Source organism: Scyliorhinus canicula, chromosome 1, assembly GCF_902713615.1.
Source record: "Scyliorhinus canicula chromosome 1, sScyCan1.1, whole genome shotgun sequence".
Lineage (NCBI taxonomy): Eukaryota > Metazoa > Chordata > Chondrichthyes > Carcharhiniformes > Scyliorhinidae > Scyliorhinus > Scyliorhinus canicula.
In genome coordinates, this window is record NC_052146.1 from 193,631,066 (window position 1) to 193,657,482 (window position 26,417).

Genomic DNA, 26,417 nt, shown 5'->3' on the forward strand with positions numbered 1-26,417 from the left:
GGTGAGGGACGCTCGCTGAAATAAAAACATGCTCAGCACTATTTTCTGAAAATGATGCAATGTTTAGAGAGGGCTGAATTATTTGTTCAGTGCTTTGGAAGTGGGAGTGCCCCAGATGCAGGCTGTTAGCCGGACGCGGCCCCCTCTTCAGCCAGACGGCGCTTAAGTGCTCGTAAATGCCACTAAAATATTCCACAGCAGAATTAAAATAAAAGGAAATAACGCCGAATCTGCAAACCCGAAGCTAAAACAGAAAATCCAGGACATTGCACATCAGGTCACTGGGCAAGGGGAGGACGGCAAGTCGATGCTTTGGATCTGTACCCCACATCGAAACTGAAGTTCGAACAATAAGAAGGCATTTTAGTCAGGCTGGGAAAATGGGGGAATAGTGCAGAGGGCGGAGAGAAAATCCACAAATTCACCAATCACGGAGGGAGTTAAATGTTTTCCACTTTGCACCTTTCCTCGGCTTTTCAAGCCGAACTACTTTTGGCCGTTTTTCTTTCAACCTTCAGTTCTGATGAAGGAGACAATCCTGAAGCATTAACCTGCCTTTTCTCTTTATGGATATTTGCCTATGCCATCACATCAAGCAGTGCAACACAGAGTAGATACAGTGACCATGGGTGGTGTGGGAAGAGGGTGGAGTACAGATTCACCAATGTGATACCAGGACTCAAAGGGTTAAATTGTGACAAAAGGTTGCATCCACTTGGCATGTATCCCCTTCAGCTAAGAGGGTTCAGGGGTGATCAAATTCAGGTAAAGTGGTACAAAAGCATTCGATACGACGGGTGCCAAGAGGGTGTGGGAATTCATTGCAAGGGGAACCCATTAAAATTAAAGCAAGGCCCATTAGGAATGGAGTCAGAGTGACTCATGCTGTGAGGTTGATAGATTTATTTTGTTGGGTGAGGATGTCAAAGGATAGGGAACCAAATCTTTTAAGGCTGAGATCGATAGGTTTTTAATCAGTCGGGGAATTCAGGGTTACTGAGAGAAGGCAGGACAGTGGACTTTTTGAGTGTTAAATCAGCCATGATCTTATTAAATGGAGAAGCAGGCTCTAAGGGCTGAATGGTCTACTCCTATTTCTTATGGTTTTAAGATTGGGTAAAATGGGATACAAAACAGCTGAGAAAGTGTACAGTTAGAATAGGCCAGCAGTTGTATCTTGAGTTTTGTAAGTTTAGTTTAACCCCCCCCCCCCCCCCCCCCCCCCCCCCCCCGCCTCCCTGAGAATCCCATTGTATTTGTTAATTTACACACCCATATGAAAGCTCGCTGTAGGTGTAAAGTGTTGGCGCTGGCACATTTCTCACCATGGATGACGGTACAGCAAAGATCAGTTCCAATTGCGACCATCGGGACCAGAAAGTGGTCGCAGTCATTAATTGTGTGTTTCTAACGTCTCTGTCAGACAGTGTCGCAGCTGGAAGAGAAGGTGATCAAACTGGCGGAGCAACTGGAGAAGCAGGTGGATCTGCACCAAGCTGCCCTGCAGCGCTCCACAAAGGCAGAGCAGAGGCTATCCGAGCTCCAGGAGAAAGTCCGGCACTTGGAGGGAAATCTGCTGTCTGGAGACGTGCTTTGCGATAGTTTGAGCCTGGACAAACTGAAAGTATGGGGACCATTTGGACCAAGTTTATTTTCTGATTATTTCAACACCAAACTTGCTTTTATAACAGTGAATGAGAAGTTATCGGCACTTAACCCATCAACTGGGAGGGAACAGAATGGGGCTATATTATTTATTTTGGTTTTCTTCCACGCTACACATTCTCATCCTTCAAAGTTCCCCTGTCTCCTCCTTAAACCCAAGGAGCAGGACATTGGAGGCGACAGAGTTCTCCAGCTTTGCAGGCACCTTGCTCGTTGCCCCAGCTCATGAGCCCCAGCACAATAAAACACTTCCCCCAAATGAAAGCAAAATCCTGCAGATGCTGGAAATCTGAAATAAAAGCAGGAAATGTTAGATAAACTCGGGTCTGACAGCATCTGTGGAGAAGGAAACACAGTTAATTACAGTTCTGTAGAAGGATTATTCAGACTCACCGCATTAGTGCTGTTTCCCTCTCCAGCGAAGCTGCCAGACCTGCTGATTTTTCCAGCATTTTCTGATTTTAAAACACTCCTGCTTCAGTCAAGGTCTCTTGAGAAATGTACCCACTGAGGCTGGGCATATTTGAACGCCAGTGCCAGGATTAAAATTGAGGCCCAAGTATGATGCTAATGCTCTCTGATCTCCGACAGTCCTTGGTTTCCTCTCTGTTTGGAATGATTGCGTTTTTAATTCAGGTAAATGCATTGGAATTGGGTAGATTATTCACATGTATACTTGTAAGTGAGATTCAGCCCCCGGATTACTAGTCAAAGGACGGATCTCTCATGGTATGGCTGGCACTCCTAAGGGCGCCATCTTCCCTGGACTGCCATAACATATGGGAATGAAACAGGCCACATCCTCTCATAGAGTCCGTTCCTTGAACTCATTGCTTTTGGTGAAGTGGCTCAGACCTGAAGCTGGATTGGAGGATGTATGTTTGGGTTTAAGTTTTAGATACTTTATATTTGCGATGTGAATTGATGTCAATGTGAGATCTAAATGTGGGACAATTTATCTGAATATTTCTGCATCTTCGTTGGAAGGTTAAAATTGTGTTTGCAAACACAAATGCATGCACCTTAGTAATTAAAATGTTCATTTCCTGTGAAGTATCTCAAATTCCTGGAGGATGTAGCAGAGAAGATGAAGCTGGAGAGAATGACAGCAGAGATTGGCTTTGATATGCAGCTGGAGGCTATTCTTGCTCGAACTGACCAGCTACTTAAAATGGAGAATGAGGCCATAATTGAGAACAAGACTCTTACATACAATCTGAAGAGAAAGGTAGAATAATCTCCGATATCCAACTCTTGACGTTGTCAATTTAATTTGATTGATTTTCTAGTACAAGGTGGAGTGAAGCCAGTATGCTATGAGCAAGAAACAGCCAATCAACTCAGCAGCCATGACCCATCCACATTCCCGCCCCTCATCAACTCTTACCCACCATTCAATCCCTGTCTATCGCCCAAGTGCAATCTACTTTATCGTGAACTTTCTTGCTCTATCCAGCTTGCCTGTCTTGATCCTACCTATCACCGCCACCTGGAGGTTCCCCTCCAAGTCACTTACAATCCTGACTTGGCAAATATATCACTGTTCCTTCACTGTCGCTGGGTTGAAATCCTGGAACTCCCTCCGTAACAGCACTGTGAGTGTACCTACACCTCTGGGTCTGTAGGGGTTCAGGAAGGCAGCTCACCACCACCTTCCCAAAGGCAAGTAGGGAGGGGCAATAAATGCTGGCTGAGCCGTCGACACTCACATCCCGTAAATGAATTTTTTAATAATCCACCAGTCTTTCTAGCTGTTTATGGTATAGATTTTCACCTTAGGGCAGTAATCTTGGAGGCTGTATGCACACACCTTCATAGAATCCCATAATTTTTATTTTATTGATTCCTATTGAGAGTTTGGACGATCCATCCCAGGAGATTACTGTCCAGGCAGTGAAGATAACAATCTGTGCCCATTACCCTTTCACATCATAGAATCCCTACAGTGCAGCACGGTGGCACAGTGGTTAGCATTGCTGCCTCACGGCGCCAAGGTCCCAGGTTCGATCCCGGCTCTGGGTCACTGTCCGTGTGAAGTTTGCACATTCTCCCCGTGTTTGCGTGGGTTTTGCCCCGACAACCCAAAAGATGTGCAGGCTAGGTGGATTGGCCATGCTAAATTGCCCCTTAATTGGACAAAAATAATTGGATGCTCTAAATTTATTGAAAATGTTTTAAAAAAATCATAGAATCCCGACAGTGCAGAAGGAGGCCATTCGCCCATCGAATCTGTGCGACCTTCTGAGAGGGCACCCCACCTCGGCCAGCAACCCCGTAACCCCACCTAACCTTTTTGACACGAAGGGGCAATTTAGCATGGCCATTCCACCCAACCTGCACATCTTTGGACTGTGAGAGAAAACCCACTCAGACACTGGGAGAAGTGCAAACTCCATACAGGCAGTCACCCAAGGCCGGGATCGAACCCGAGTCCCTGGCACTGTGAGGCAGCGGTGCTCATCACTGTGCCACCATCAATAATGACAACTGTAAATCCAGTATCTAAACATTTGACTGGGTAGAGTTCAAGATAGTGTGTGCATGGGTTTGAGAAGGAGATTGAATGAGCTGGTGGAGCCTGTGGTAGGGGGGAGAGTACATTTTCAACACGCTACCATCCCCATTCATGCCAGTGGGGAGAGCATTTAATCTTTGTGTATGAACTGGAGCCAATACTTCATGCAACCATCCCAGAATCTTCATCTAACGGATCTTCCTGGGCATAATTTCACACTCGTTACTGCTTACATTTTAAATTGAAAATGCTATCCAGTCGTTTCAATTCCCAGTCATCAAGTCACCTCGTATGTGTCTATCTCAGCACTAACAAGGACAGGAAATTGCAGGTTACTGTTACGTCCAACTGATTTGGAGTTAACACCTAAACCTGAAGCAATATCTCTCCACGACAACTGTGTTTGGGGAAAAATAGTAATCAAGAGGCTCCCTGGATGGACATTTATTTACACCGGGCTTCAGTAAGACTTGTAAATTTATTTTTTCTCACAGACTTTTCAGAATTACTTAATTCAGAGTTTTTTTTCTCCTTTTCTAAAATGTTTGTGCTGATCAAGGTAAGTGATACTGATGCTAAAGAATGGAGTTCAGACCATTTTAGTACCAAACAGTCCCATGTCAGGAACAGAGACAGACCGATGGAAAGTAAAGCTCCCTCTACTCGGGCCTAAAGAAAAAAGCCTCAGCACATCCCAAAGTGCTTTACAGCCAATGAAGTACTTCTGAAATGCAGACATTGTTGTAATGCAGGGAACCCAGCAACCAATTGGTGCACCGCAAGCAGGGAAGAGGGTCGGGAACAGATCATCCGTTTTGGTGATGTTGACCGAGCGACAATTATTAGCCAGAACCCTGGGTAGAACACCTGCTCTCCTTTTCTGACTGCCACGGGATGTACTACAGCCACCTGTGAGGATTTAACACCTCATTCAAATGAGATGACATCTTCGGCAGTGCAGCACTCCCACCCATGTAATACTAATAATAATAATATTTATTATTGTCACAAGTAGGCTTACATTATCACTGCAACGAAGTTACTGTGAAAATCCCCTAGTCGCCACATTCCGGCGCATGTTCATGTACAAGGAGGGAAAATTCAGAATGGCCAATTCACCTAACAGCAAATCTTTCGGGACATGTTGGAGGAAACCGGAGCACCCAGAGGCCACGCAGACACGGGGAGAGCGTGCATACTCCACAAAGACAGTGACGCCAGCGGGAATCGAACCTGAGACCCTGGCGCTGTGAAGCAACAGTGCTAACCACTGTGCTACCGTATTGCCCATATTATAATGTATTGGCCTGGATTATGTGTTTAAGTCTCTGGAGCTGGATTTGAACACACAACCTTTTGACTCCAGGCCCAGGGTGCAGCCACTGAGCTAGGGCTGGCGTTTTAAAGAACAAATCGCTTTCAATCTGAGAGAACAAAAGAGACTAATTCTTTTTTCTTTAAACTCTCCCAGCTTAAAGCCCAGAAAGAGAAGTTGGTCAGCAAGGAGCTGCACATGGACCTGCTGAGGAAAAAAATCACCCAACTGGATGTTGAGAAACAGACCCAAACTGCGTTGGCGGTGGAAAGGGACGAGGCCCACTTAACTGTGCGGAAGCTGCAGAAAAAAGTGGAACGTCTTGAGAAGGAACTCCATAAAGCACAAACCTCCAGCATAGATCTGAAAGCGAAGCTTTCTGACACTCATGAGCTTAAGGTACTTCCAAAACTCCCAGCCTCTTACCATTGACCAATGTGCTATTGGCCCTCTGTCCTAATATTCTGCATGTAAGGTTACTATCTCACAACCTTTAGCTTTAAGGGCTCCTGCAAAAAGAGAGGTTCAGTGGAATAGGGGTGCCAGCTATTCAACAATGTTAGGTTTGACTGGCTGATCTTGAAAGCTGGTATTTGACCCTCCATTATGGATGGTAGATGCTGCCTGGTTCTGTACTAGTTGCCAAGTTCCTCTTCACAGTGAAGAGAGGACCAAGTGAGGTTATCAATCATTACATGAACATGATCTTCCCTTCCAGTGAGAAAGAAAGTTACGCAAGCATTGCTGCACCGTATACTCCTTACATTGACCCATTTGTGTCAGACCCATACTGGAAGTGTTGGATTAGCGAATTGCCTATTTTGCTTGCATATATTGTATCAATCAAGTAGGCAGAGGTAACTAGAAATTCAAAAAGTATCCCTGATTTTGGTGTTTCCAATTGTCTTCCCGCACCTAGTGGTGCACTAAGGCAGACTTTTGTCCATTTTCATAGCTACTAATTCCTGGAACAGGTTGATTGTCTGTCGCCAGAGGCTTATAGTTTGAGGGGCGCCATTCCACATCAAGCATGGATGGCCAGGAGTCTTTCCCGCTCTTACTGGCATTCATTGGCGTGTTTGGAAGAACTTACAGGTTGACATTCAACCTGTTATGAGCGCAACTTCCTTGGCCAACAAGTCCTGGGGTGGGATTCGAGCCAGACCTTCTGGCCCAGTGACAGGGACGCTACCCACTGCCCCACAAGACCGATTTTGGTGTTTAAAGGAGAGCAATTGTATTTTTTTATTTTTCAATCTCGGGCCATGGGCACTATATTGGCAAGGCTGACATTCATTGACCATCTCTCGTTTTCCTGGGAAAGTGATGATACACCTGCATGCTTGCTTGGCCATTTCAGAAGGTAGCTAAGAGCTAACCATGTTGGGGATTGTTCGTGACCATGTTTGAGGAATTGTTCGCCGTTGGGGGGGTGGAGTTGAAAAGGGGAAAAAAGAATAACTTGTACAGATACAGACTGTAAAATTGTGAGTTGGAGAGACTGTTCCCCAGAGTATTTACGTTTTTGTATTTTTAAATGTTTGTAAAAAATTACATTAAAAAAACTGTACGAACCATGTTGGAGTCCCAGAAAGGAAGACTGGATAAGAATGACAGGTTTCCTGTCCTAAAGGACATTCATGAATCGGTTCATTGAATTTTTACAACGTGGCCACTTTTCTGCTTCTTGTTTTATATTTTCAAGCTGCCATGGTGGGATTTGAACTCACTGGCGGGATCATTTGGCCCTCCTCCCCAGCATGTTTTGTTGCAGTGGAGGTGGCCTGCCATTGACCACCAGCATCATCTTCCGGTCTCGCTGCCGTCAACGGGTTTTCCCGTTGTTCGCACCTTTCACTGTCAGGGAACCCACTGTGGAGGACCGCCCGATGACGCGTCTGGAAGATGCCGCCGGTGGAATGGCTGAAAAATGTTAGCAACCGTCTCTGAATTACTGGGGTTCAGGGACATTACCACTATGTCGTTAACCTTGGTTGGTTGGTTAGTTGATGCTGAGATGCAAATCACCCTCTACATTGAGACTTCAGACCAACACTTACATACTTTCCTTTGTTTAATTGAAAGCTTTATTGTTGGTTCATTCTCTATAAGGTGTGCACAATTCCAATTGATAGAACTGTCTTCTCCTCCAATATGTCTGTAGATTAAAACACTGGAGCAAAGTAAAATGATAGAGGAGCTTAATAAATCCATGAAGAAGCTGGAGAGGTTGAAGGAGACGGCTATAGAAAAGCTAAACTCCACAAAGTCCGATCTGGACTTCACCGAATTCGAGGCAAAGGAGGAGAAAGATCGAGCTCGGAACATACTGGAAGCTGTGGGCAGTGAGCTGAAGACACTCAAACATACCCTGGAGGAAGTGGGCAAACGGGAGAGACAGGTAGGGGTATTCATCATTAAACTCCTCAAGGTGAAGAGCGACGTCCATTTGCGACAGCACTGAGATGTTCCATTCCAAGATTAGCAGGTGTGCATGTTGGCCAGTGGTACCACTCTTGCCTCTGAATGCGAAGGCTGTTGGTTGAACTCCCATTAAGGGACGTTTTAAAAATTAGTTTACGGGACTTGGGCCTCTCTGGCTGGGCCAGCATTTATTGCCCATTCCTAGTTGGGGGCAGCAGGGTAGCATGGTGGTTAGCATAAATGCTTCACAGCTCCAGGGTCCCAGGTTCGATTCCCGGCTGGGTCACTGTCTGTGTGGAGTCTGCACGTCCTCCCCCTGTGTGCGTGGGTTTCCTCCGGGTGCTCCGGTTTCCTCCCACAGTCCAAAGATGTGCAGGTTAGGTGGATTGGCCATGCTAAATTGCCCATAGTGTCCTAATAAAAGTAAGGTTAAGGGGGGGTTGTTGGGTTACGGGTATAGGGTGGATACGTGGGTTTGAGTAGGGTGATCATGGCTCGGCACAACATTGAGGGCCGAAGGGCCTGTTCTGTGCTGTACTGTTCTATGTTCTATGTTCTATGTTCTAGTTGTCTGTGATGGTGGCTTGCTAGATCATTTGAGAGGGCATGTAAGAATCAACCACCTTGCTGTGATCTGGAGTCAAAAGTAGGCCAGATGAGGCAAGGACGGCAGATTTCCTTCCCTGAATGACACTAATGAACTTGAGCATCCAACAGTGTAGTATTGAGGAAGGGCTATATTGGTGGCAATGTTGTCTATTGGAAGAGATGCTGAACTGATGCTTCATCTGCCCTCTCAGGGTGAAAGGATACTATGGCACTATTTGAAGAAGAGAGCAGGAGAGTTCTGAAGTCATGGCCAACATATATTGTTGCTCTATTAATAATGCTGGTGAACCACAAGCCTTCCCTTATATCGATCAAATGACCACACAACCAGTTGGTTAGTCCAAAAGATGGTTTATTTACATACACAAGAGTTATCTCGACATGCAAACACAATATCTACTACGAGTTAAACTACACCTGTCAGCTACAATAACGTATACTTAACTTCAGGGCAACCGGTGCTGTGCAAATGGATAAGGCCTTTATCTGTATTTCACTTGGCTGGTTCGAAGAAAGCGACTCTGTCTCTGCTGAGCTCATCTGTCAGGTAGTGATCGTTGGTCTTGAACTTAGCCGGCTGTTCCTGCTACAATTGGGTGGCACAGGCCGGATCCAAAAGAGACAGAACACATGGCTGTGCTCTCTTTTATTACTCTGAGATTTCGCACTCTTTGGGGCGGTCCTTAACCTTGGACCCAATAGTTCGGCAGGGCTCTGATCACTGTCTTCGCTTTCAGCCAATAAAGGGGCGGGTGCTTTGGTGGCTGGGCGGGTCCTTAGCGGTCATTGATCTTGGCAGATGTGTTTTCTGAGTCAGGGGAGTGGTGCCGATCAGTCTGTGACTGTACCGGTTGCTTGATTGGAGTTCTATTGTCCTGGGAAAATGGGCCATTAAATGCAAACGAGCGGGGATTTCGATCAGGTCTGGTTACCTGTGTTTCAGATACATATAGGCTCTGTATCTGTCTGAGTCTTGGGTTGGACATATTTCCCATGGTCCTTTGCTGGTGGCCATCTTAGATGGCTACAATATCCCCCAAACAACAGATTATTCGGTCAACGTTCCATTGCTGTTTGTGGGCTCCTGTTATGCAAACATTGGCCACACTTCTTACATTACAACAGTGACTAGAATTTACAAATACTACATTGGCTGTAAATTGCTTTGGGATGTCCTGAAGCTGTTAAAGGAAATTTATAGGTGCATCTTCTTTCTTTTGTACAGATTAGACACAGAGCACGGGGGGACGGTGGGGTTGGCCACAGTTAAGTTCACATGGAAGAATTAAGTATGCAGAAGGTAATGTGTGACAGGGAGAACCACATTCACACGGCTCAAATGGCATTTTTGCATCAGCCTCTCCAGGAGGTGTTGCCAGGACCGGGCCAAGTGGGAGGATAGGCCAACAATAAAATGCAGAAATCCAGCTGATAACCTGGAATATGAGGGGACTGAATGGGCCGGTCAAACGGGCCCGCGTGTTTACGCACCTGAAGGGGCTGAAGGCGGATGTGGCTATGCTTCAGGAGACGCACCTGAAGGTGGCGGATTAGGTTAGATTGAGGAAGGGATGGGTAGGCCAGGTGTTTCGTTCGGGGCTGGATGCAAAAAATCAGGGGATGGCGATCCTGGTGGGAAAGAGGGTGTCGTTTGAGGCGTCGAATCTTGTGGCAGACAGCGGCGGGAGGTATGTGATGGTAAGCGGCAAGCTGCAAGGGGGAGCGGGTGGTGCTGGTCAATGTATACGCCCCGAATTGGGATGATGCGGGTTTCATGCGGCGCATGTTGGGCCGCATTCCAGATTTGGAGGCAGGGGGCCTGATAATGGGGGGGGGATTTTAACACGGTGCTGGATCCGACACTAGATCGATCCAGATCCAGGACAGGCAGGAGGCCAGCGGCAGCTAAGGTGTTGAGGGGGTTTATGGACCAGATGGGAGGGGTGGATCCATGGAGGTTTGCGAGGCCGAGGGCCAGGGAATTTTCATACTTCTCCCATGTGCATAAGGCCTATTCCCGGATTGATTTTTTCGTTTTGAGTAGGGCGCTGATTGCGAGGGTGGAGGATGCTGAGTACTCGACGATAGCCATTTCTCTTTTTTATAAATGTTTTTAATTCAGTTTTCATGTTTTATATTGAACAAATTACAAATTGTTAGAGAGAGAGAAAAAAGAACACGCAAAAATTAACATATATATTTACAGGTAAGCATCTTCGTAATAATAACTGTGGCCTCCCCCCTTTAGCCGGCATACATATTTTACATTCCCCAATATGGCCGAGGCACATGTTTATTGGCATTTATTTACAGTTTGGTTTTGGGCCTTAGCTTGCCATCAAACCCCTGTAGCCCCCCCCCCCCCTCCCCCCGGCTACCTTCCCCCGATTCCCGTCAATTTTCCCCTGATTCTTGGCCACCCGACTATTCTTCCTCTTGTTCGTTGGCCACAACAGGTCCCGGAACAATTGCATGAATGGCTCCCACATTCTGTGGAAGCCGTCGTCCGACCCTCGGATGGCGAATTTGATTTTCTCCATTTGGAGAGATTCCGAGATGTCGGACAGCCAGTCTGCAGCTCTGGGCGGTGCTGCTGACCGCCAGCCAAACAGGATTCTACGGTGGGCGATCAGGGAGGCAAAGGCAAGGGCGTCCGCCCTCCTCCCCAGGAATAGATCTGGCTGGTCTGAAACCCTGAAGACCGCCACTATCGGGCATGGCTCCACCCTCACCCCCACCACTTTGGACATAGCCTCGAAGAAGGCTGTCCAGTACTCCACAAGCCTGGGGCAAGACCAGAACATGTGGGCATGGTTGGCCGGGCCTCTTTGGCACCGTTCGCATCTGTCCTCCACCTCCGGGAAGAACCTACTCATACGGTTTCTTGTTAAGTGGGCTCTATGTACCACTTTTAGTTGCGTCAGGCTGAGCCTTGCGCACGTGGAGGTGGAGTTGACCCTATGTAGTGCTTCGCTCCAGAGTCCCCACCCTATCTCCATCCCCAGGTCGTCCTCCCATTTCCTTCTTGTTGCGTCTAGTACGGTGTCGTCCCTGTCTACCAGTCGGTCATACATGTCACTACAGTTCCCTTTCTCTAGGATACTTGCGTCCAGTAGGTCTTCCAGTAGTGTCTGTCGTGGCAGTTGTGGGTACGTCCTTGTCTCCTTTCGTAGGAAGTTTTTGAGCTGGAGGTACCGCAGCTCGTTCCCCCCAGCTAGCCGAAATTTCTCTGTCAGTTCATCCAGTGTTGCGATCCTGTCGTCCGTGTATAGGTCCCTGATTGTCAGTGTCCCCCCGTCCTGTCTCCACCTTTTGAAGGTGGTGTCAGTCAGTGCTGGTGTGAACCTATGGTTGTTGCAGATGGGAGCCTTGTCCGACATTTTGATCAGACCAAATTGCTGCCGCAGTTGGTTCCAGGATTGGAGGGTGGCTGTCACCACTGGGCTGGTGGAGTGTTTTTTGGGTGGGGATGGGAGTGCTGCCATGGCGAGGGCCCGGATGGAGGTCCCCATGCAGGAGGCCTCCTCCGCACACACCCACTCGGCTTCTGGCTCCTGGATCCATCCCCTTACTCGCTTGGCTGTTGCCGCCCAGTGGTAGAATTGTAGATTCGGGAGAGCTAGCCCCCCCCTGGATTTTGTTTTTTGTGGGACCTTCTTTGGGATCCTAGCATTTTTACCCCCCCCCCCCATACGAACGCCATGATAAGTTTGTCCAGCACTTTGAAGAAGGCCTTGGGGATGTAGATCGGAATGGATCTAAACAGGAAGAGGAACCTGGGCAATACGTTCATTTTGATCGTCTGGACTCTCCCCGCGAGGGAGAGTGGGAGTGTGTTCCATCTTTGCAGGTCCTTTTTTACTTCCTCCGCCAGGCTGGTGAGGTTCCATTTGTGGATCCCTTTCCAGTCATGGGCTATTTGGATCCCCAGGTAATGGAATTTATGTCGGGCTTGTTTGAACGGCAGCCCCTTTAGTGCTGCCCCCCCCCCCCCCCCCCCCCCCCCCCCCTGCTGGTGTACTGGGAAGATCTCGCTTTTGCTCATGTTGAGTTTGTAGCCCGAGAAGGCTCCAAACTCTTTCAGGAGCGCAATGATTCTGTCCATGCTGCTTTGTGGGTCCGAGATGTAGAGGAGCAGATCATCTGCATAGAGTGAGACTCTGTGCTCTCTGCCTCCCCTTCGGATCCCCCTCCAATTTTTTGCTGCCCTGAGCGCGATTGCTAGCGGTTCGATTGCTAGTGCGAACAGCAGCGGGGAAAGTGGGCATCCTTGTCTGGTGCCCCTGTGCAGCTGGAAGTATGGGAGTTGGTATTGTTGGTCCGTACACTCGCCATGGGAGCGTTGTATAGGAGCTTTACCCAAGCGGTGAACCCTGTTCCAAGCCCGAACCGCTCCAGTACCTCTATGAGGTATTTCCATTCGACTCTGTCGAAGGCCTTTTCTGCGTCCAGGGAGACGATCACCTCTTGTGTTCTCTCCCCGGAGGGGGTCATTATCACGTTCAGCAGGCGCCTGATGTTCGAGGTGAGCTGTCTACCTTTGACGAAGCCCGTCTGGTCCTCTGTGACCACCTCAGGTACACAGTCTTCTAGCCTTTTGGCTAGGATTTTGGCCAGTATTTTGGCGTCTGCGTTCAGCAGAGATATGGGTCTGTATGACCCACATTCCGTTGGGTCTTTGTCTTTCTTAGGTATCAGCGAGTTTGAGGCCTGTGCTAATGTGGGTGGCAGTGTTCCCCGAGCTAGCGAGTCTGTGAACATCTCCCGCAGGTGCGGGGCCAGCGCTGTTGCAAATTCTTTGTAGAAGTCCGCTGGGAAACCGTCCGGTCCCGGCGCCTTCCCCGTCTGCATGGAGCTAATGCTGTCCATGATCTCTCCCAGTGCTAGTGGTGCTTCCAGGTCCCATTTCCTGCCCTCTCCCACGACTGGTATGTCCAGTCCATCAAGGAACCAGTTCATCCCAGCCTTCCCCGTTGGGGGCTCTGAGGTGTACAGCTCTTGGTAGAATGCCTTGAAGGTTTTGTTAATCCTCTCTGGTTCTGTTTCCAACATGCCTCTGGTACCCCTGATTTGCGCAATTTCTCTGGTGGCTGCCTGCTTTCTCAGCTGGTGTGCCAACAGGCGGCTGGCTTTGTCTCCGTGTTCGTACAGGGTCCCGCGCGCCTGGCGGAGTTGGTGTACTGCTTTCCTGGTGGAGAGCAGGTCAAAGTTCCTTTGTAGTTCTTTTCTCTCCACCAGGAGCTCTACGGTCGGGGCCTCGGAGTATTTACGGTCTACCTCCAGTATGGAGTCGACCAGCTTCTGCCCAGCCACCCTTTCCTCCCTATCTTTTTGCGCTTTGAAGGCAATGATTTCCCCTCTTAGTACGGCCTTAAGCGCTTCCCAGAACGTGGAGGATGATACCTCCCCGTTTTGGTTGTTCTCCGTGTACTCCGCTATGGCCCGCGCTATCCTTTCGCTGAAGGCCTTGTCAGCTAGTAAGGTACCGTCCAATCTCCATGTGGGGCGCTGGGCCCTTCCCGTCTCCAGCCGCATGTCCATGTAGTGTGGGGCGTGGTCTGATATCACAATTGCGGAGTATTCCACTTTGTCTATCCCTGGAAGCACCGTTTTCCCCACCACAAAGAAGTCAATTCTGGTGAACACGTTGTGTACTGGGGAGAAGAAGGAGAATTCTTTCTCCCCCGGGTGGGCAAACCTCCAGGGGTCCACAGCTCCCATCTGACGATAGCCATTTCTGACCATGCCCGCACTGGGTGGACTTCAAGCTGGGGGAGGAGAGAGACCAGCGCCCGCTTTGGCGCTTAGAGGTAGGGCTGCTGGCGGACGAGGAGGTGGGCGGGCGGGTTCGAGGATGTATCGAGAAGTACCTGGAGGCCAATGACAATGGGGAGGTCCGAGTGGGGACGGTCTGGGAGGCGCTGAAGGCGGTGGTTAGGGGAGAGTTGATCTCCATTCGAGCCCACAGGGAGAGGAGAGCAGAGAGAAAGGGAGAGACTGGTGGGGGAGTTGGTGAGGGTGGACAGGAGATACGCGGAGGCTCCGGAGAAGGGATTGCTGAGGGAGCGGAGTAGTCTCCAGGCTGAGTTCGACTTGTTGACCACCAGAAAGGCGGAAGTTCAGTGGAGGAAGGCACAGGGAGCAGTGTATGAATATGGGGAGAAGGCGAGCAGGATACTGGCGCACCAGCTCCATAAGCGGGATGCGGCCAGGGAGATCGGTGGAGATAAGGATAGGGGAGGAAATGTGGTGCGAAATGGGGTAGACATTAATGAGGTCTTCAGGGACTTTTACGAGGAACTGTATCAGTCCGAACCCCCAGCGGAGGAGGGGGGGAATGGGGCGCTTTTTGGACCGGCTGAGATTCCCGAGGGTAGAGGAGGGACAGGTGGAGGGACTGGGGGCGCCGGTTGAGCTGGAGGACCTGGGCAAAGGCATAGGGAGTATGCAGCCAGGGAAGGCGCCGGGGCCGGATGGGTTCCCGGTCGAATTCTATAAGATGTATGCAGACCTGTTGGGCCCCCTGTTGGTTAGGACCTTCAACGAGGCAAGGGAAGGGGGGCTCTGCCTCCGACGATGTTGAATACTAACATACGGAGGCTCTTGAATGTTAATATGATGCCGGCGGTGGAAGGGGAGGCGGAGATAGTGGTGCCGTTGGACGCGGAGAAGGCCTTTGATAGGGTTGAGTGGGGGTACTTGTGGGAGGTGCTGAAAAGGTTCGGGTTTCGGGAGGGGTTTGTCAGGTGGGTGAGGCTGTTATATGAATGCCGGAGGTGATGAGGATTCTCAGGGAATTTGGGGATTTCTCAGGGCACAAGCTCAACTTGGGGAAGAGCGAGCTGTTCATTGTACAGCCGGGGAACCAGGAGGGGGGGATTGGTAGGCTCCCACTAAAAATGGCGGAGAGGAGCTTCAGGTACTTGGGGGTCCAGGTGGCCAGGAGCTGGGGGGCCTTGCATAAGCTTAACCTCACAAGGCTGGTGGAGCAAATGGAGAAGGAGTTTAAGAGATGGGACATGTTGCCGCTGTCTCTGGCGGGTAGGGTGTAATCAGTCAAGATAACGGTGCTCCCGAGATTTCTGTTCCTGTTCCAGTGCCACCCGATCCTTATCCCGAAGGCTTTTTTCAGGCGGGTTAACAGGAGCATTACGGGATTTGTGTGGGCGCAGGGGACCCCGAGGGTGAGAAGGGTGTTCCTGGAGCGGGGCAGGGATGGGGGGGGGTTGGCGCTGCCAAACCTCTGTGGCTATTATTGGGCTGCCAACGCAGCGATGGTGCGTAAGTGGGTGATGGACGGGGAAGAGGCAGCATGGAAGAGGGTGGAGATGGCGTCCTGTGTGGGCACGAGCCTGGAGGCGCTGGTAACGGCGCCGCTGCCGCTCCCTCCAACGAGGTACACCACGAGCCCGGTGGTGGCGGCTACCCTCAAAATTTGGGGGCAATGGAGACGGCACAGGGGGGAGGTGGGGGCCTCGATGGGGTCCCCGATACGGGGGAACCACGGTTTGTCCTGGGGAGAATTGACGGCGGGTTCCTGAGTTGGCACAGGGCAGGTATTAGGAGGTTGGGGGACCTGTTTGTGGACGGGAAGTTTGCGAGCCTGGGTGAGCTGGAGGGGAGGTTTGGGCTCCCCCCGGGGAACACCTTTAGGTACATGCAGGTAAGGGCGTTCGCTCAACAGCAGGTGGCGGAGTTCCCGCTGGTGCCGCCGCGTGGGGTCCAGGACAGGGTGCTCTCGGGGGTGTGGGTTGGAGAGGGGAGGATCTCAGCAACGTACCAATGATGCAGGAGGTAGACGAGGCCTTGGTGGAGGAGCTGAAGGGTAAATGGGAGGAGGAGCTGTGTGAGGAGATTGAGGCGGGAACGTGGGCGGATGCCCTAGCAAGAGTGAACTCCTCCTCTTCCTGTGCGAGGCTCAGCCTCATACAGTTTAAGGTGCTGCATAGGGCTCACATGACTGGGACAAGGTTGAGCCGGTTCTTTGGGAGTGAGGACAGGTGTATTAGGTGCTCAGGGAGCCCAGCAAATCGTGCCCATATGTTCTGGGCATGCCCAGCGCTGGAGGAATTTTGGAAGGGCGTAGCGGGGACAGTGTCGAGGGTGGTAGGATCCAGGGTCAAACTGGGCTGGGGGCTCGCAATATTTGGGGTTGCAGAGGAGCCGGGAGTGCAGGAGGCGAAAGAGGCCGGCATTCCGGCCTTTGCGTCCCTAGTAGCCTGGTGGAGGGTTCTTATTCACTGGAAGGATGCGAGACCCCCAAGCGTGGAGGCCTGGATCAACGATATGGCGGGGCGAACCATTAATTAGGCATACCGTCTGCATCTTCACCGCGACTGTGGTCTCTGCCCTTCCAATGCGTAAAGCTCCTGCCTAGGATCGCTAACTGCCCGAATCTATCTCCTTCATCCTTAAAAGGTTAAATTGTGGGGACTACTGCTTGAACTTTGTTTGTATTCCCTTGTGTTTAGAAGGTGATTTGATTGTGGTGTTCAAAATGTTAAATCAATTTTTTAGGATAGATATGAAGAAGTAATTTTCTCTGGTGTGAGATTCTAGAACAAGGGGGCCATGATGTTAAAGTTAAAGCCAGGCCATTCATGGGTGAAATTCGGAAGTTCTTATTGACACAAAGGGCGGTGGAAATCTGGAATTCTCCCTAAGTTTTTAAAAATAAATTTAGAGTACCCAATTCACTTTTTCCAATTAAGGGGCAATTTAGCGTGGCCATTCCTCCTGGCCTGCACATCTTTGGGTTGTGGGGGAGAAGCCCACGCAAACACGGGGTCAATCTGCAAACTCCACACGGACAGTGACACAGAGCCGGGATCGAACTGGGACCTTGGCGCTGTGAGGCAGCAATGCTAACCACTGGGAACTCTCCCTAAATGGCCATGGAAGCCGGTGGGTTAATTGAAGTTTTCAAGGCTGAGCTAGATATATTTTTGTAAGATAAGAGAAATAAGGGACGCGATTTTTAACGGGACAGTAACAGAGTCCCGTTTTGGGCGTGTTTAGCCTGCAGCGTGAGAAAGACACTCACGCTATTTAATGGTATTTTGCCTTTTCTCTTTGGCCTTGGCGAGCAATGCCACTTGACATAATTTCCTGCACAGATGAGCTCACTCGCCAGTGCAGGAAGATCACTTGATTTGATTTATTTATTGTCACATGTAATAATAATTAATAATAATCTTTATTGTCACAAATAGGCTTACATTAACACTGCAATTAAGTTACTGTGAAAATCAGTGGGGGGGGGGGGGCTGCCATTCCGTCGGGCAGGGACTCACTTTAGATAGCTGGGGGTCCAGGTTGCTCGGGAATGGGGTTGGCTCCATAGGTACAACATTTCTAGTTTGGTGAGGGTGAAAGCTGACCTGGCAAGATGGGATGGTCTCCCTCTGTCACTGGCGGGTCGGATACAGGTGGTTAAAATGAACGTGTTGCTGCGATTTCTGTTTATTTTCCGATGCCTGCTGATTTTCTTGCCACAGACATTTTTTTAGAGAGATTGAAGGAATGTTACCTTGTTCATATGGGGAGGGAAGATGGCCAGTGTTAGAAGGGGAAGCTGCTACAGAGGGGAAGGCAGGCCGAGGGTTTGGGTCTTCTGAATCTGATGTACTACTACTGGGCAGCGAATGTGGAAAATGTGCGGAGCTGGGTCAGAGGGGTTGATTCCCAGTAGGTCAGAATGGACGAAAGTTTGTGTAGGGTTCAGGGTTGATGGCCCTAGCAACAGCGCCGCTCCCGATGGCCCTGGGGAAATACTCAGGGAGTCCGGTAATAATAGCTTCATTGAAAATCTGGAGGCAGTTTTGCCAACACTTCAGATTGGGGCAGTGTCAAGGGAAATGCCGATTTGGGGGAACCACAGGTTTGAGCCAGGGAAGTGGGACGGAAATGGGAGGAGAAGGGTATTAAGACACTCAAAGATTTGTTTCTTAGGGGTCGGTTTGCAGGATTGAAGGAGCTGGAAGCGAAGTATGGGCTGGAGCAGGAGGAAATGTTTAGACACACGCAGGTTCGAGGTTTTGCCAGGAAGGAGATACAGAGCTTCCCGGTGGAACTGACTTCTACATTGCTGGAGGAGGTGCTGACGACAGGGGGACTGAAGAAGGGGATAGTGTTGGCGATTTACGGGTCTATTTTGGATGAGGAGAAGGCACCACTGGAAGGGATCAAAGCAAAGTGGGAGGAAGAGTTGGGAGAGGGTACGGAGGAAGGGTTCTGGTGTGAGGAGCTCCGGAGAGTGAATGCCTCCACCTCGTGCACAAGGTGGGGCTGATACAGTGGAAGGTGGTGTATAGAGCACACATAACAAGGGCGAGGATGAGCGGCTCTTTGAGGGGGTAGAAGATGTGTGTGAATGTTGCGGGGGGTGGGGCACTAATCACGTTCATATGTTTTGGTCCTGTCCAAAGCTGGAGGATTACTGGAAGGTGGTTTTTAGGGTAATCTCTAAAGTTGTGCATATGAAACTGGACCCGGGCCCTCGGGAGGCCATATTCGGGGTGTCGGACCAGCCAGGGTTGGAAACGGGTGCGGAGGCAGATATCGTAGCCTTCGCCTCGTTGATCACCCAAAGGCGGATCCTGTTGGGATGGAGAGCAGCCTCTCCAACCCTGTGCCCTGGCGTGGCGGGGGGATCTGTTGGAATTCTTGATTCTTGACTCTTGAGAAGGTTAAGTTTGAACTGAGGGGAAGGATGGAGGTGTTCTAGAATTCACGGACATTATGCACTTTGTTTTTTAAAAATATATTTTATTCTCCTTTTTCACATTTTCTCCCAAATTTACACCAACAATAAACAATAATCAGAAACAAATGTAATGTCAATCACCATATCAATAACAATGATCCCATTCTCCCACCAAACCCCAAACATTAGCCCGCATGTTAACATAAACAAATGACAAAAAGGAATCAGGAATCACCCATAGTCACCATTAACACATACAGTCCCTCTCCCCCCAACCCTCCCCCCGCCCCCACCCCCCAATGGTCGATGTGATCCAATTCTCGAAAGTGCATAATGAATAATGCCCATGAATTGTAGAACCCCTCCATCCTTCCCCTCAGTTCAACTTTGACCTTTTCAAGCGTTAAGAATTCCATCAGGTTCCCCACCAGGCCAGGGCACAGGGTGGAGAGGTTGATCTCCATCCCATCAGGATAATCAATAATCGTTACTGATTATTGTTTATTGTTGGGTGTAAATTTGGGAGAAAATGTGAAAAAGGAAGAGAATTTAAAAAAAGTTACTGTGAAAATCCTCTAGTCGCCACATTCCAGCCCCTGGTTGGCACACAGAGGGAGGATTCAGAATGTCCAAATTACCTAATAGCTCGTCTTTCGGGATTTGTGGGAGGAAACTGGAGCAGCCGGAGGAAACCCACGCACGCATGGGGAGAAGCCGGGAAACGGACCTGGGACCGTGGCGCTCTGAATCAACGGTGCTAACCACTGTGCTACTGTGCCGCCCATGTACCAAAGTACAGCGAAAAGTATTTTTCTGCGTCCAAGGAAATGTCCATAGTACATACACAGTAGACAAAAAAAAATAGTAGATAGTTACAGTGAATGTGAATACGTACACAGCACATTGACAAATAAGTAATTAGTTACAGCATGGAGCAAGGGCAAAATGACACAGAAAATACGACATAAGCAAGAGCAACCTCGAGCGTTGTGAATAGTGCTGTGGATCGGGGCATATTCTTAAAGGGTGAATTAGGTGTCTACATAGTGGCCAGATGCATCCAATATGCCTGAGCACATTCCACAATTGCAAAGACAAACTAAACTGCCCAGTTAGTAGTTTATCAACAGCACCCAAACTCTGAAGGATTGCTATACACTGGTTCTAGAATCATCTATGTGACTCGAGTGCTCATTTCAGCAGCACACATACTAAAATTGGAACGATACAGAGGAGATTAGCATGGCCCCTGTGCAAGGATGACATGCAAATTCATGAAGCGTTCCATATCTATGTGACTTGTATTAATGACCTGTTTCTGTGCTGGATTTAGTACCAGAGCTTTTTTTCCCCCTGTGCCTCTTTACCAGAAGAGGGAGTGTTTCACTGCAAAATGCGAGGTCCGTGTTTACTGTGAAACAGGCTAACATGCAGTCGTACAGCCTCCCCTGCAATTAGGAAGAAGACCAGGAGGGGCAGTGGGGTCTGTTAATGTTTTACGGCCATTTTTAGGCAAGTGTGGGAGGTTTTCTGCTCCAAGGCTGAACCTCGGTGACCTGGGTTGAAGACAATTGGGGAAGGAAGGGGAGAGGGAGTAACTACCATTGCACCAAGGGAACCAATTTCTGGTTTGGATTCTAAAGCTGGCGTTAAGTCCTTGACTGATCTATTCTTGGGGCTATGCCAGTCTTGAGAGGTTGCTTGGGACACCTATATTGCACCTGAATCAAAGTGGTTTCAGATGTGTATCTGATGTTATTCAGACATGGCAAGCTGGCTCCCTAAATTGGATTGGCGTGTACCCAGAAATGAGCACAACAAGATCTAATTTCACCCACCTAATTTTAAGCACTTCACACACCACTGATGCAATAACCTGCTTCAATACAAGTTATCCTGTTTGGCATTTGGGCCACTTTCAAGTCACTTCAGAATCTATTTGCTGCGAGTTAACAGTTAACTGGTTATTGGTTGCTTGGGGATCGAAAGGAACAGTAAGGGCAATTTCTCAAAGTCCTGCTCCTGGAAAGAGCCTTTTCGCCAAGGGTGTGTATCAAGTGCACATGGTGATCATCTGGTGGAACTTTCGAGTTGCACTCCCTGCCGGCGAGCTTTCATGTCAGAGGCGCAATTTTGTAAAATAACCTTTGCTTCACCTATGACATCTTGTATATTCATTAACACAGTGTCATCTCGACTTCCGGTGGCAGCCATGGAGGAGTAGGTCACACATTTGATAGCTGCTGCCTGTGACGGACTTTTGGACCTTTTTCTCCCGTTTTTCCCCGGATTTTATTGGATGTGTCGGTGGAGAGTGAGACGGTGAGGAGAAATCTCCCTCCAGTAGATGGAGAATTGGACTGGAAGTGGCCGTGTAAGAAGACAAAGTTTTACAAGAAAGACGCGAGCAGAGCCGGCAACGCAGGAAGGCATGGCGGAGAAGGAGGGCCGCAGGGAGACGGCACAGTGGTCAACAGAGCAGCTGGTGAAGTTCTTTGAAGATTGCTTTGCCAAGCTTAAGAAGGACACGCTGGACCCGACCAAGGCTTTGATTGGTCAAGTGGTACAGAATCAGGAAATCCACGGACGTGCGAACCAGGAGGTGGAGAGAAAGGTGTCCGAGCACGAGGATGACCTAACTGGGCTGGAGACCAAGGTGGAGATGATGAATGACCGCCAGAAAAGAATGCAGGAGAAGCTGGAGGACTTGGAGAACAGGAGGCAGAACCTGAGAATCGTCGGCCTCCCTGAGGGCAGTGAGGAATCGGATGCGAGGGCCTATGTGACAGACATGCTGGAAAAGTTGATTGGGGCTGAGGCGTTCCCTCGACCCTTGGAAGTGGATAGAGCGCATAGAGCCCTCGCGAAGAAGCCCCGAGCCAACGAGCCGCCGAGGGCGATGGTGGTACGTGTGCACCAGGTCCTGAACACTGAACACATTCTGCGGTGGGCCACGAAAGAGTGGAGCAGCAGATGGGAGAATTGTGAGCTGTGCATTAATGGGGGGGGGGGGGGGGGGTGGGGGGGGGGGGGGGGTGGGGTGGGGGGGGGGGTGGGGGGGGGGTGGGGGGGGGGGGGGTTCCCCACACATCGGGTCCCCACACATCGGGTCCCCACACATCGGGTCCCCACACATCGGGTCCCCGACCAGGCTGATCTGATTACATGGAACGTTAGAGGGCTGAATGGGCCGGTCAAGTTCGCACATTAGAGGGGGCTGAAGGCGGACGTGGCAATGTTACAAGAGACGACTAGATTGAGGAAGGGGTGGGTTGGCCAAGTATTCCACTCAGGACTGAACTCAGACCAGGGAGGTAGCGATTCTGATTAATAAACGGGTGGCATTTGAGGCAGGGAGAATCGTGTCAGACATGGGGGGGTAGGTACATAATGGTGAGTGGGAAGCTGGAGGGGGTGCGGGTGGCACTCGTGAACATATATGCTCCGAACTAGGCTGACGTGGAATTCATGAGGCGGGCGTAAGGAAGGTCCCAGATGTAGAGTCAGATTACTTCATTATGGGGGGAGATTTTAACACAGTCGTTGATCCGGAATTGGACTGGTCAAAATCCAGGACAGGGAGGGTGCCAGCCGGGGTGAAGGAATTGAAGGGGTTTATGGAACAGATGGGGGGAGAAGACCCATGGAGGTTTGGATAGCCAAGGGCGAGGCAGTTTTCTTTTTAACCCCATATCCACAAGGTATACTCTCGGATCAACATTTTTGTTCTGAGCAGGGCTCTACTGTAGGGGGTGGCGGATACTGAGTCCTCGGCAATCGCAGTGCCGGATCATGCCCCACATTGGGTGGATCTATGGGTTAGTTTGGAGAGAGGACAACGGCCGCTATGGAGGCTGGATGTGGGGTTGATAGCGGACGAAGCGATCTGTGGGCGGGTGAACCAGTCCATCCAGAACTATCTGGAAACAAATGATACGGGGGAGGTCTCTGCAGCGACGGTCTGGGAAGCTTTGAAGGCAGAGGTCAGAGGGGAATTAATCTTGATACGGGCCCACAGAGAAAAGGTGGAATGAGCTGAGAGGGACAGGTTAGTTGGGGAGATACTCCAGGTAGACAGGAGATACTCGGAAACCCTGGGCATGGGGTTACTAAACAAGTGGCGGAGGTTACAGGTGGAATTCGGGCTGTTGACTGAAGGAAAGGCGGTGGAACAGTTGAGGAAGGCAAGGGGGGGGGGGGGATCTATGAGTATGGAGAAAAGGCAAGCAGAATGTTGGCGCACCAGCTCAGAAAAAGAGAGTCGGCCATGGAGATAGGTAAAGTAAAGAGTAGAGGTGGGATCATGGTCCTGGACCCAGCGGGGGTGAATAAGGTGTTTAAGGATTTTTACAGCAAATTATATGTCGGAACCCCCGGCCGGGGTGGAGGGGATGAGGCAGTTTTTAGGCCAGTTGAGGTTCCCGAGGGTGGATGAGGATCGGGTGGAAGGGCTGAGAGCCCCAATTAAAATTGAGGAAAGAATGGAGGGTTGGAGAGCATGCAGTCGGTCAAGGCCCCGGGGCCAGACGGCTACCCGGTGGAATTCTATAAGAGGTTTTGAGTGATATTGAGCCCACTGCTGGTGAAGATATTTAATGAAGCAAGAGAGAAGGGAATCCTCCCCCAACAATGTTGCAGGCCTTGATTTCATTGATCCTGAAATGGAAGGAGGATCCGGAGCAATGCGGGTCATACAGGCCGATTTCTCTACTGAATCTGGACTCCAAACTGCTGGCTAAGATACTGCCCACAAGGATAGGGGACTGTGCCCCGGGGGTGATAGGGGAAGACCAGACGGGGTTTGCATAGGGCAGGCAACTCACAGCCAATGTTTGAAGGCTCCTAAATGTTATTATGGTGCCCTCAGAAGGAGAGTAGGTGGAGGTCTTGGCCGCGATGGATGCAGAGAAGGCTTTTGATCGGGTGGAGTGGAATTACCTGTGGGAGATGCTGGAAAGGTTTGGGTTTGGTGAGGTCTTCATTGGGTGCGGTTGCTCTATCAGGCACCTTCGCCCGGTTGTACCCAGCCCTCTTCTTAGCCACCTCTGCACTCCAGTCCTGATAAATCCAGATCTCTGCGTTCTCCCACCTGCGTGTGTGCGTATGAACCAGTTGAGGTTGGGTTATTTTAAACTACACCAAGGGACAAGGCAAGGGTGCCCCCACTCCCCGCTACTGTTTGCTCTGGCCCTAGAGCTATTGGCCATGGCGTTAAGAGCCTCTAAGTACCATACAGGCCGATTTCGCTTTTAAACGTGGATGCCAAATTGCATCCCAGGGGTGATAGAGGAAGACCAGACTGGGTTTACTAAAGGCAGACAACTCAATACCAATGTCCGGAGACTTTTTAATATTATTATGATGCCCTCAGAGGGAGGGGAGGTGGAGGTGGTAACAGCGATGGACGCAGAGAAAGCCTTTGACCCGGTGAAGTGGGAGTACCTGTGGGAAACGCTGGGGAGGTTCGGGTTTGGTGAGGGCTTTATTGGCTGGGTGAAATTGCTGTACCAGGCGCCTGTGGCAAGTGTATGTGCAAACCGGCTGAGGCCGGGGTACTTCGAGCTTCACCGGGGAACGAGGCAGGGGTGTCCCCTCTCTCGTTACTATTTACCCTAGCTATAGAACCACTAGCTATGGCGCTGAGAGCCTCGAGGAACTGGCGGGGACTGGTTCGGGGGGGGGGGGGGGGGGCGGGGGGCATCGGGTCTCGCTATACGCGGATGATTTGCTCCTGTACATTTCGGACCCTGTGGAGGGGATGGGGAGGTTCTGCGGATCCTGAGGGATTTTGGTAGTTTTTCAGGGTACAAACTGAACATGGGAAAGAGCGAGTTGTTTGTGATCCATGCCAAGCGGTAGGAAGAGAGACTGAAAGAGCTGCCGCTCAGGATGGTAGAGAAAAGTTTTTATTACCTGGGTATGCAGATGGCCAGGAAATGGGATGCCCTGCACAGGCTCAACCTGACCCGGTTGGTGGAGCAAATGGAAGGGGACTTTAAAAGGTGGGACATGCTTTAAATGGCAGGGAGGGTGCAGACCGTGAAAATGGCTGTCCTCCCCAGATTTTTGTTTGCCTTTCAGTGCCTCCCCATCTTCATCCCTAAGGCCTTTTTTAAGCGGGTGAGTAGGATCATTACGGGCTTTGTGTGGGCGAATAAGTCCCCACGAGTAAGGAGATCGCTGTTGGAGCGCCGTCGGGGGTGGGGGGGGGGGGGGGGGGGGGGGGGGGGGCTGGCGCTGCCGAACTTTCGCAACTACTACTGGCCAATATAGCTATGATTAGGAAGTGGGCGATGGGTCGGGGGGGAGGGGGGGGGGGGGGAGCTGGAGGCGGCGCCATGTAAAGATACTAGTCTGGGAGCTTTGATAACGGCTCCTTTGCCGTTCCCGTTACTCCACAAGTCCGGTGGTGGTGGTGACAGTGCGGATCTGGGGACAGTGGAGGAGGTACAAGAAGGTGGAGGGAGCGTCGGTCTGGACCCCAATATGTTACAACCACAGGTTTGTCCCGGGTAGGATGGATGGTGGGTTCCAGAGCTGGCAGAGGGCAGGCATTAGAAGGATGGGAAATCTGTTCATAGATGGAAGCTTTCCCAAGAAGAGCCCGAGTGTAGAGACTTGGGTTACCGACATGACTGGGTTTCTCAGCCTCGAGAAAATAAAGTTTGCCTTAAGAGGGTCTACACTAGGGTTCTCTCGCAGGTGGCAGCCATCCGTCGACTTTCTCAGGGAAAATTAAAATGTCAGCAGCAGCAGCAATCAGTGGGGGGGCGGGGGGGGGGGGGGGGGGGGGGGGGAGTGCTTCATTGGGATGGTGTGGGAAGACTGGGTCACGTGGGGTAATGCCTATTTAATTGTTGTTGTCTATTCCTCTTTTTGCACTATGTTAATATTCACTCTAGTTTGTTTTGTTATTATTGTTACTACTGTATTATTATGAAAAATTCTGCAAAATCTTAATAAAAATACTTTAAAAAATAGAGCCTCTAAGTACTGGAAAGGGTTGGTTTTGGGGGAGGGGGGCGGGGGGGAGCATCGTATCTTGTTTTATGCAGATGACTTGTCCTTGTGTATCTCAGACCCGTTGGAGGGGATGGGGGAAGTTATGCGGATCTTAGGGGAATTTGGTAAGCTTTCGGGGTATAAATTGAACATGGGGGGAAAGCGAGATGTTTGCGATCCAG

At 50.2% G+C, this 26,417-nt stretch overlaps 1 protein-coding gene and 1 non-coding gene across 2 annotated transcripts in view; both read left to right on the forward strand.

The window, feature by feature from the left end:
* ccdc170 (coiled-coil domain containing 170) overlaps positions 1–26,417 on the forward strand; it is a 141,489-nt gene that overhangs the window by 85,309 nt on the left and 29,763 nt on the right. The window contains exons 9-12 of the mRNA XM_038819012.1: positions 1,424–1,624; positions 2,720–2,893; positions 5,652–5,894; positions 7,660–7,896. Of these exons, the coding sequence (XP_038674940.1) occupies positions 1,424–1,624; positions 2,720–2,893; positions 5,652–5,894; positions 7,660–7,896 (855 nt within the window). The remainder of the gene's footprint in view (positions 1–1,423; positions 1,625–2,719; positions 2,894–5,651; positions 5,895–7,659; positions 7,897–26,417) is intronic.
* Positions 20,421–20,527, forward strand: LOC119978621. Its single transcript, XR_005463512.1, has one exon. It is a non-coding gene; the product is annotated as a U6 spliceosomal RNA (small nuclear RNA).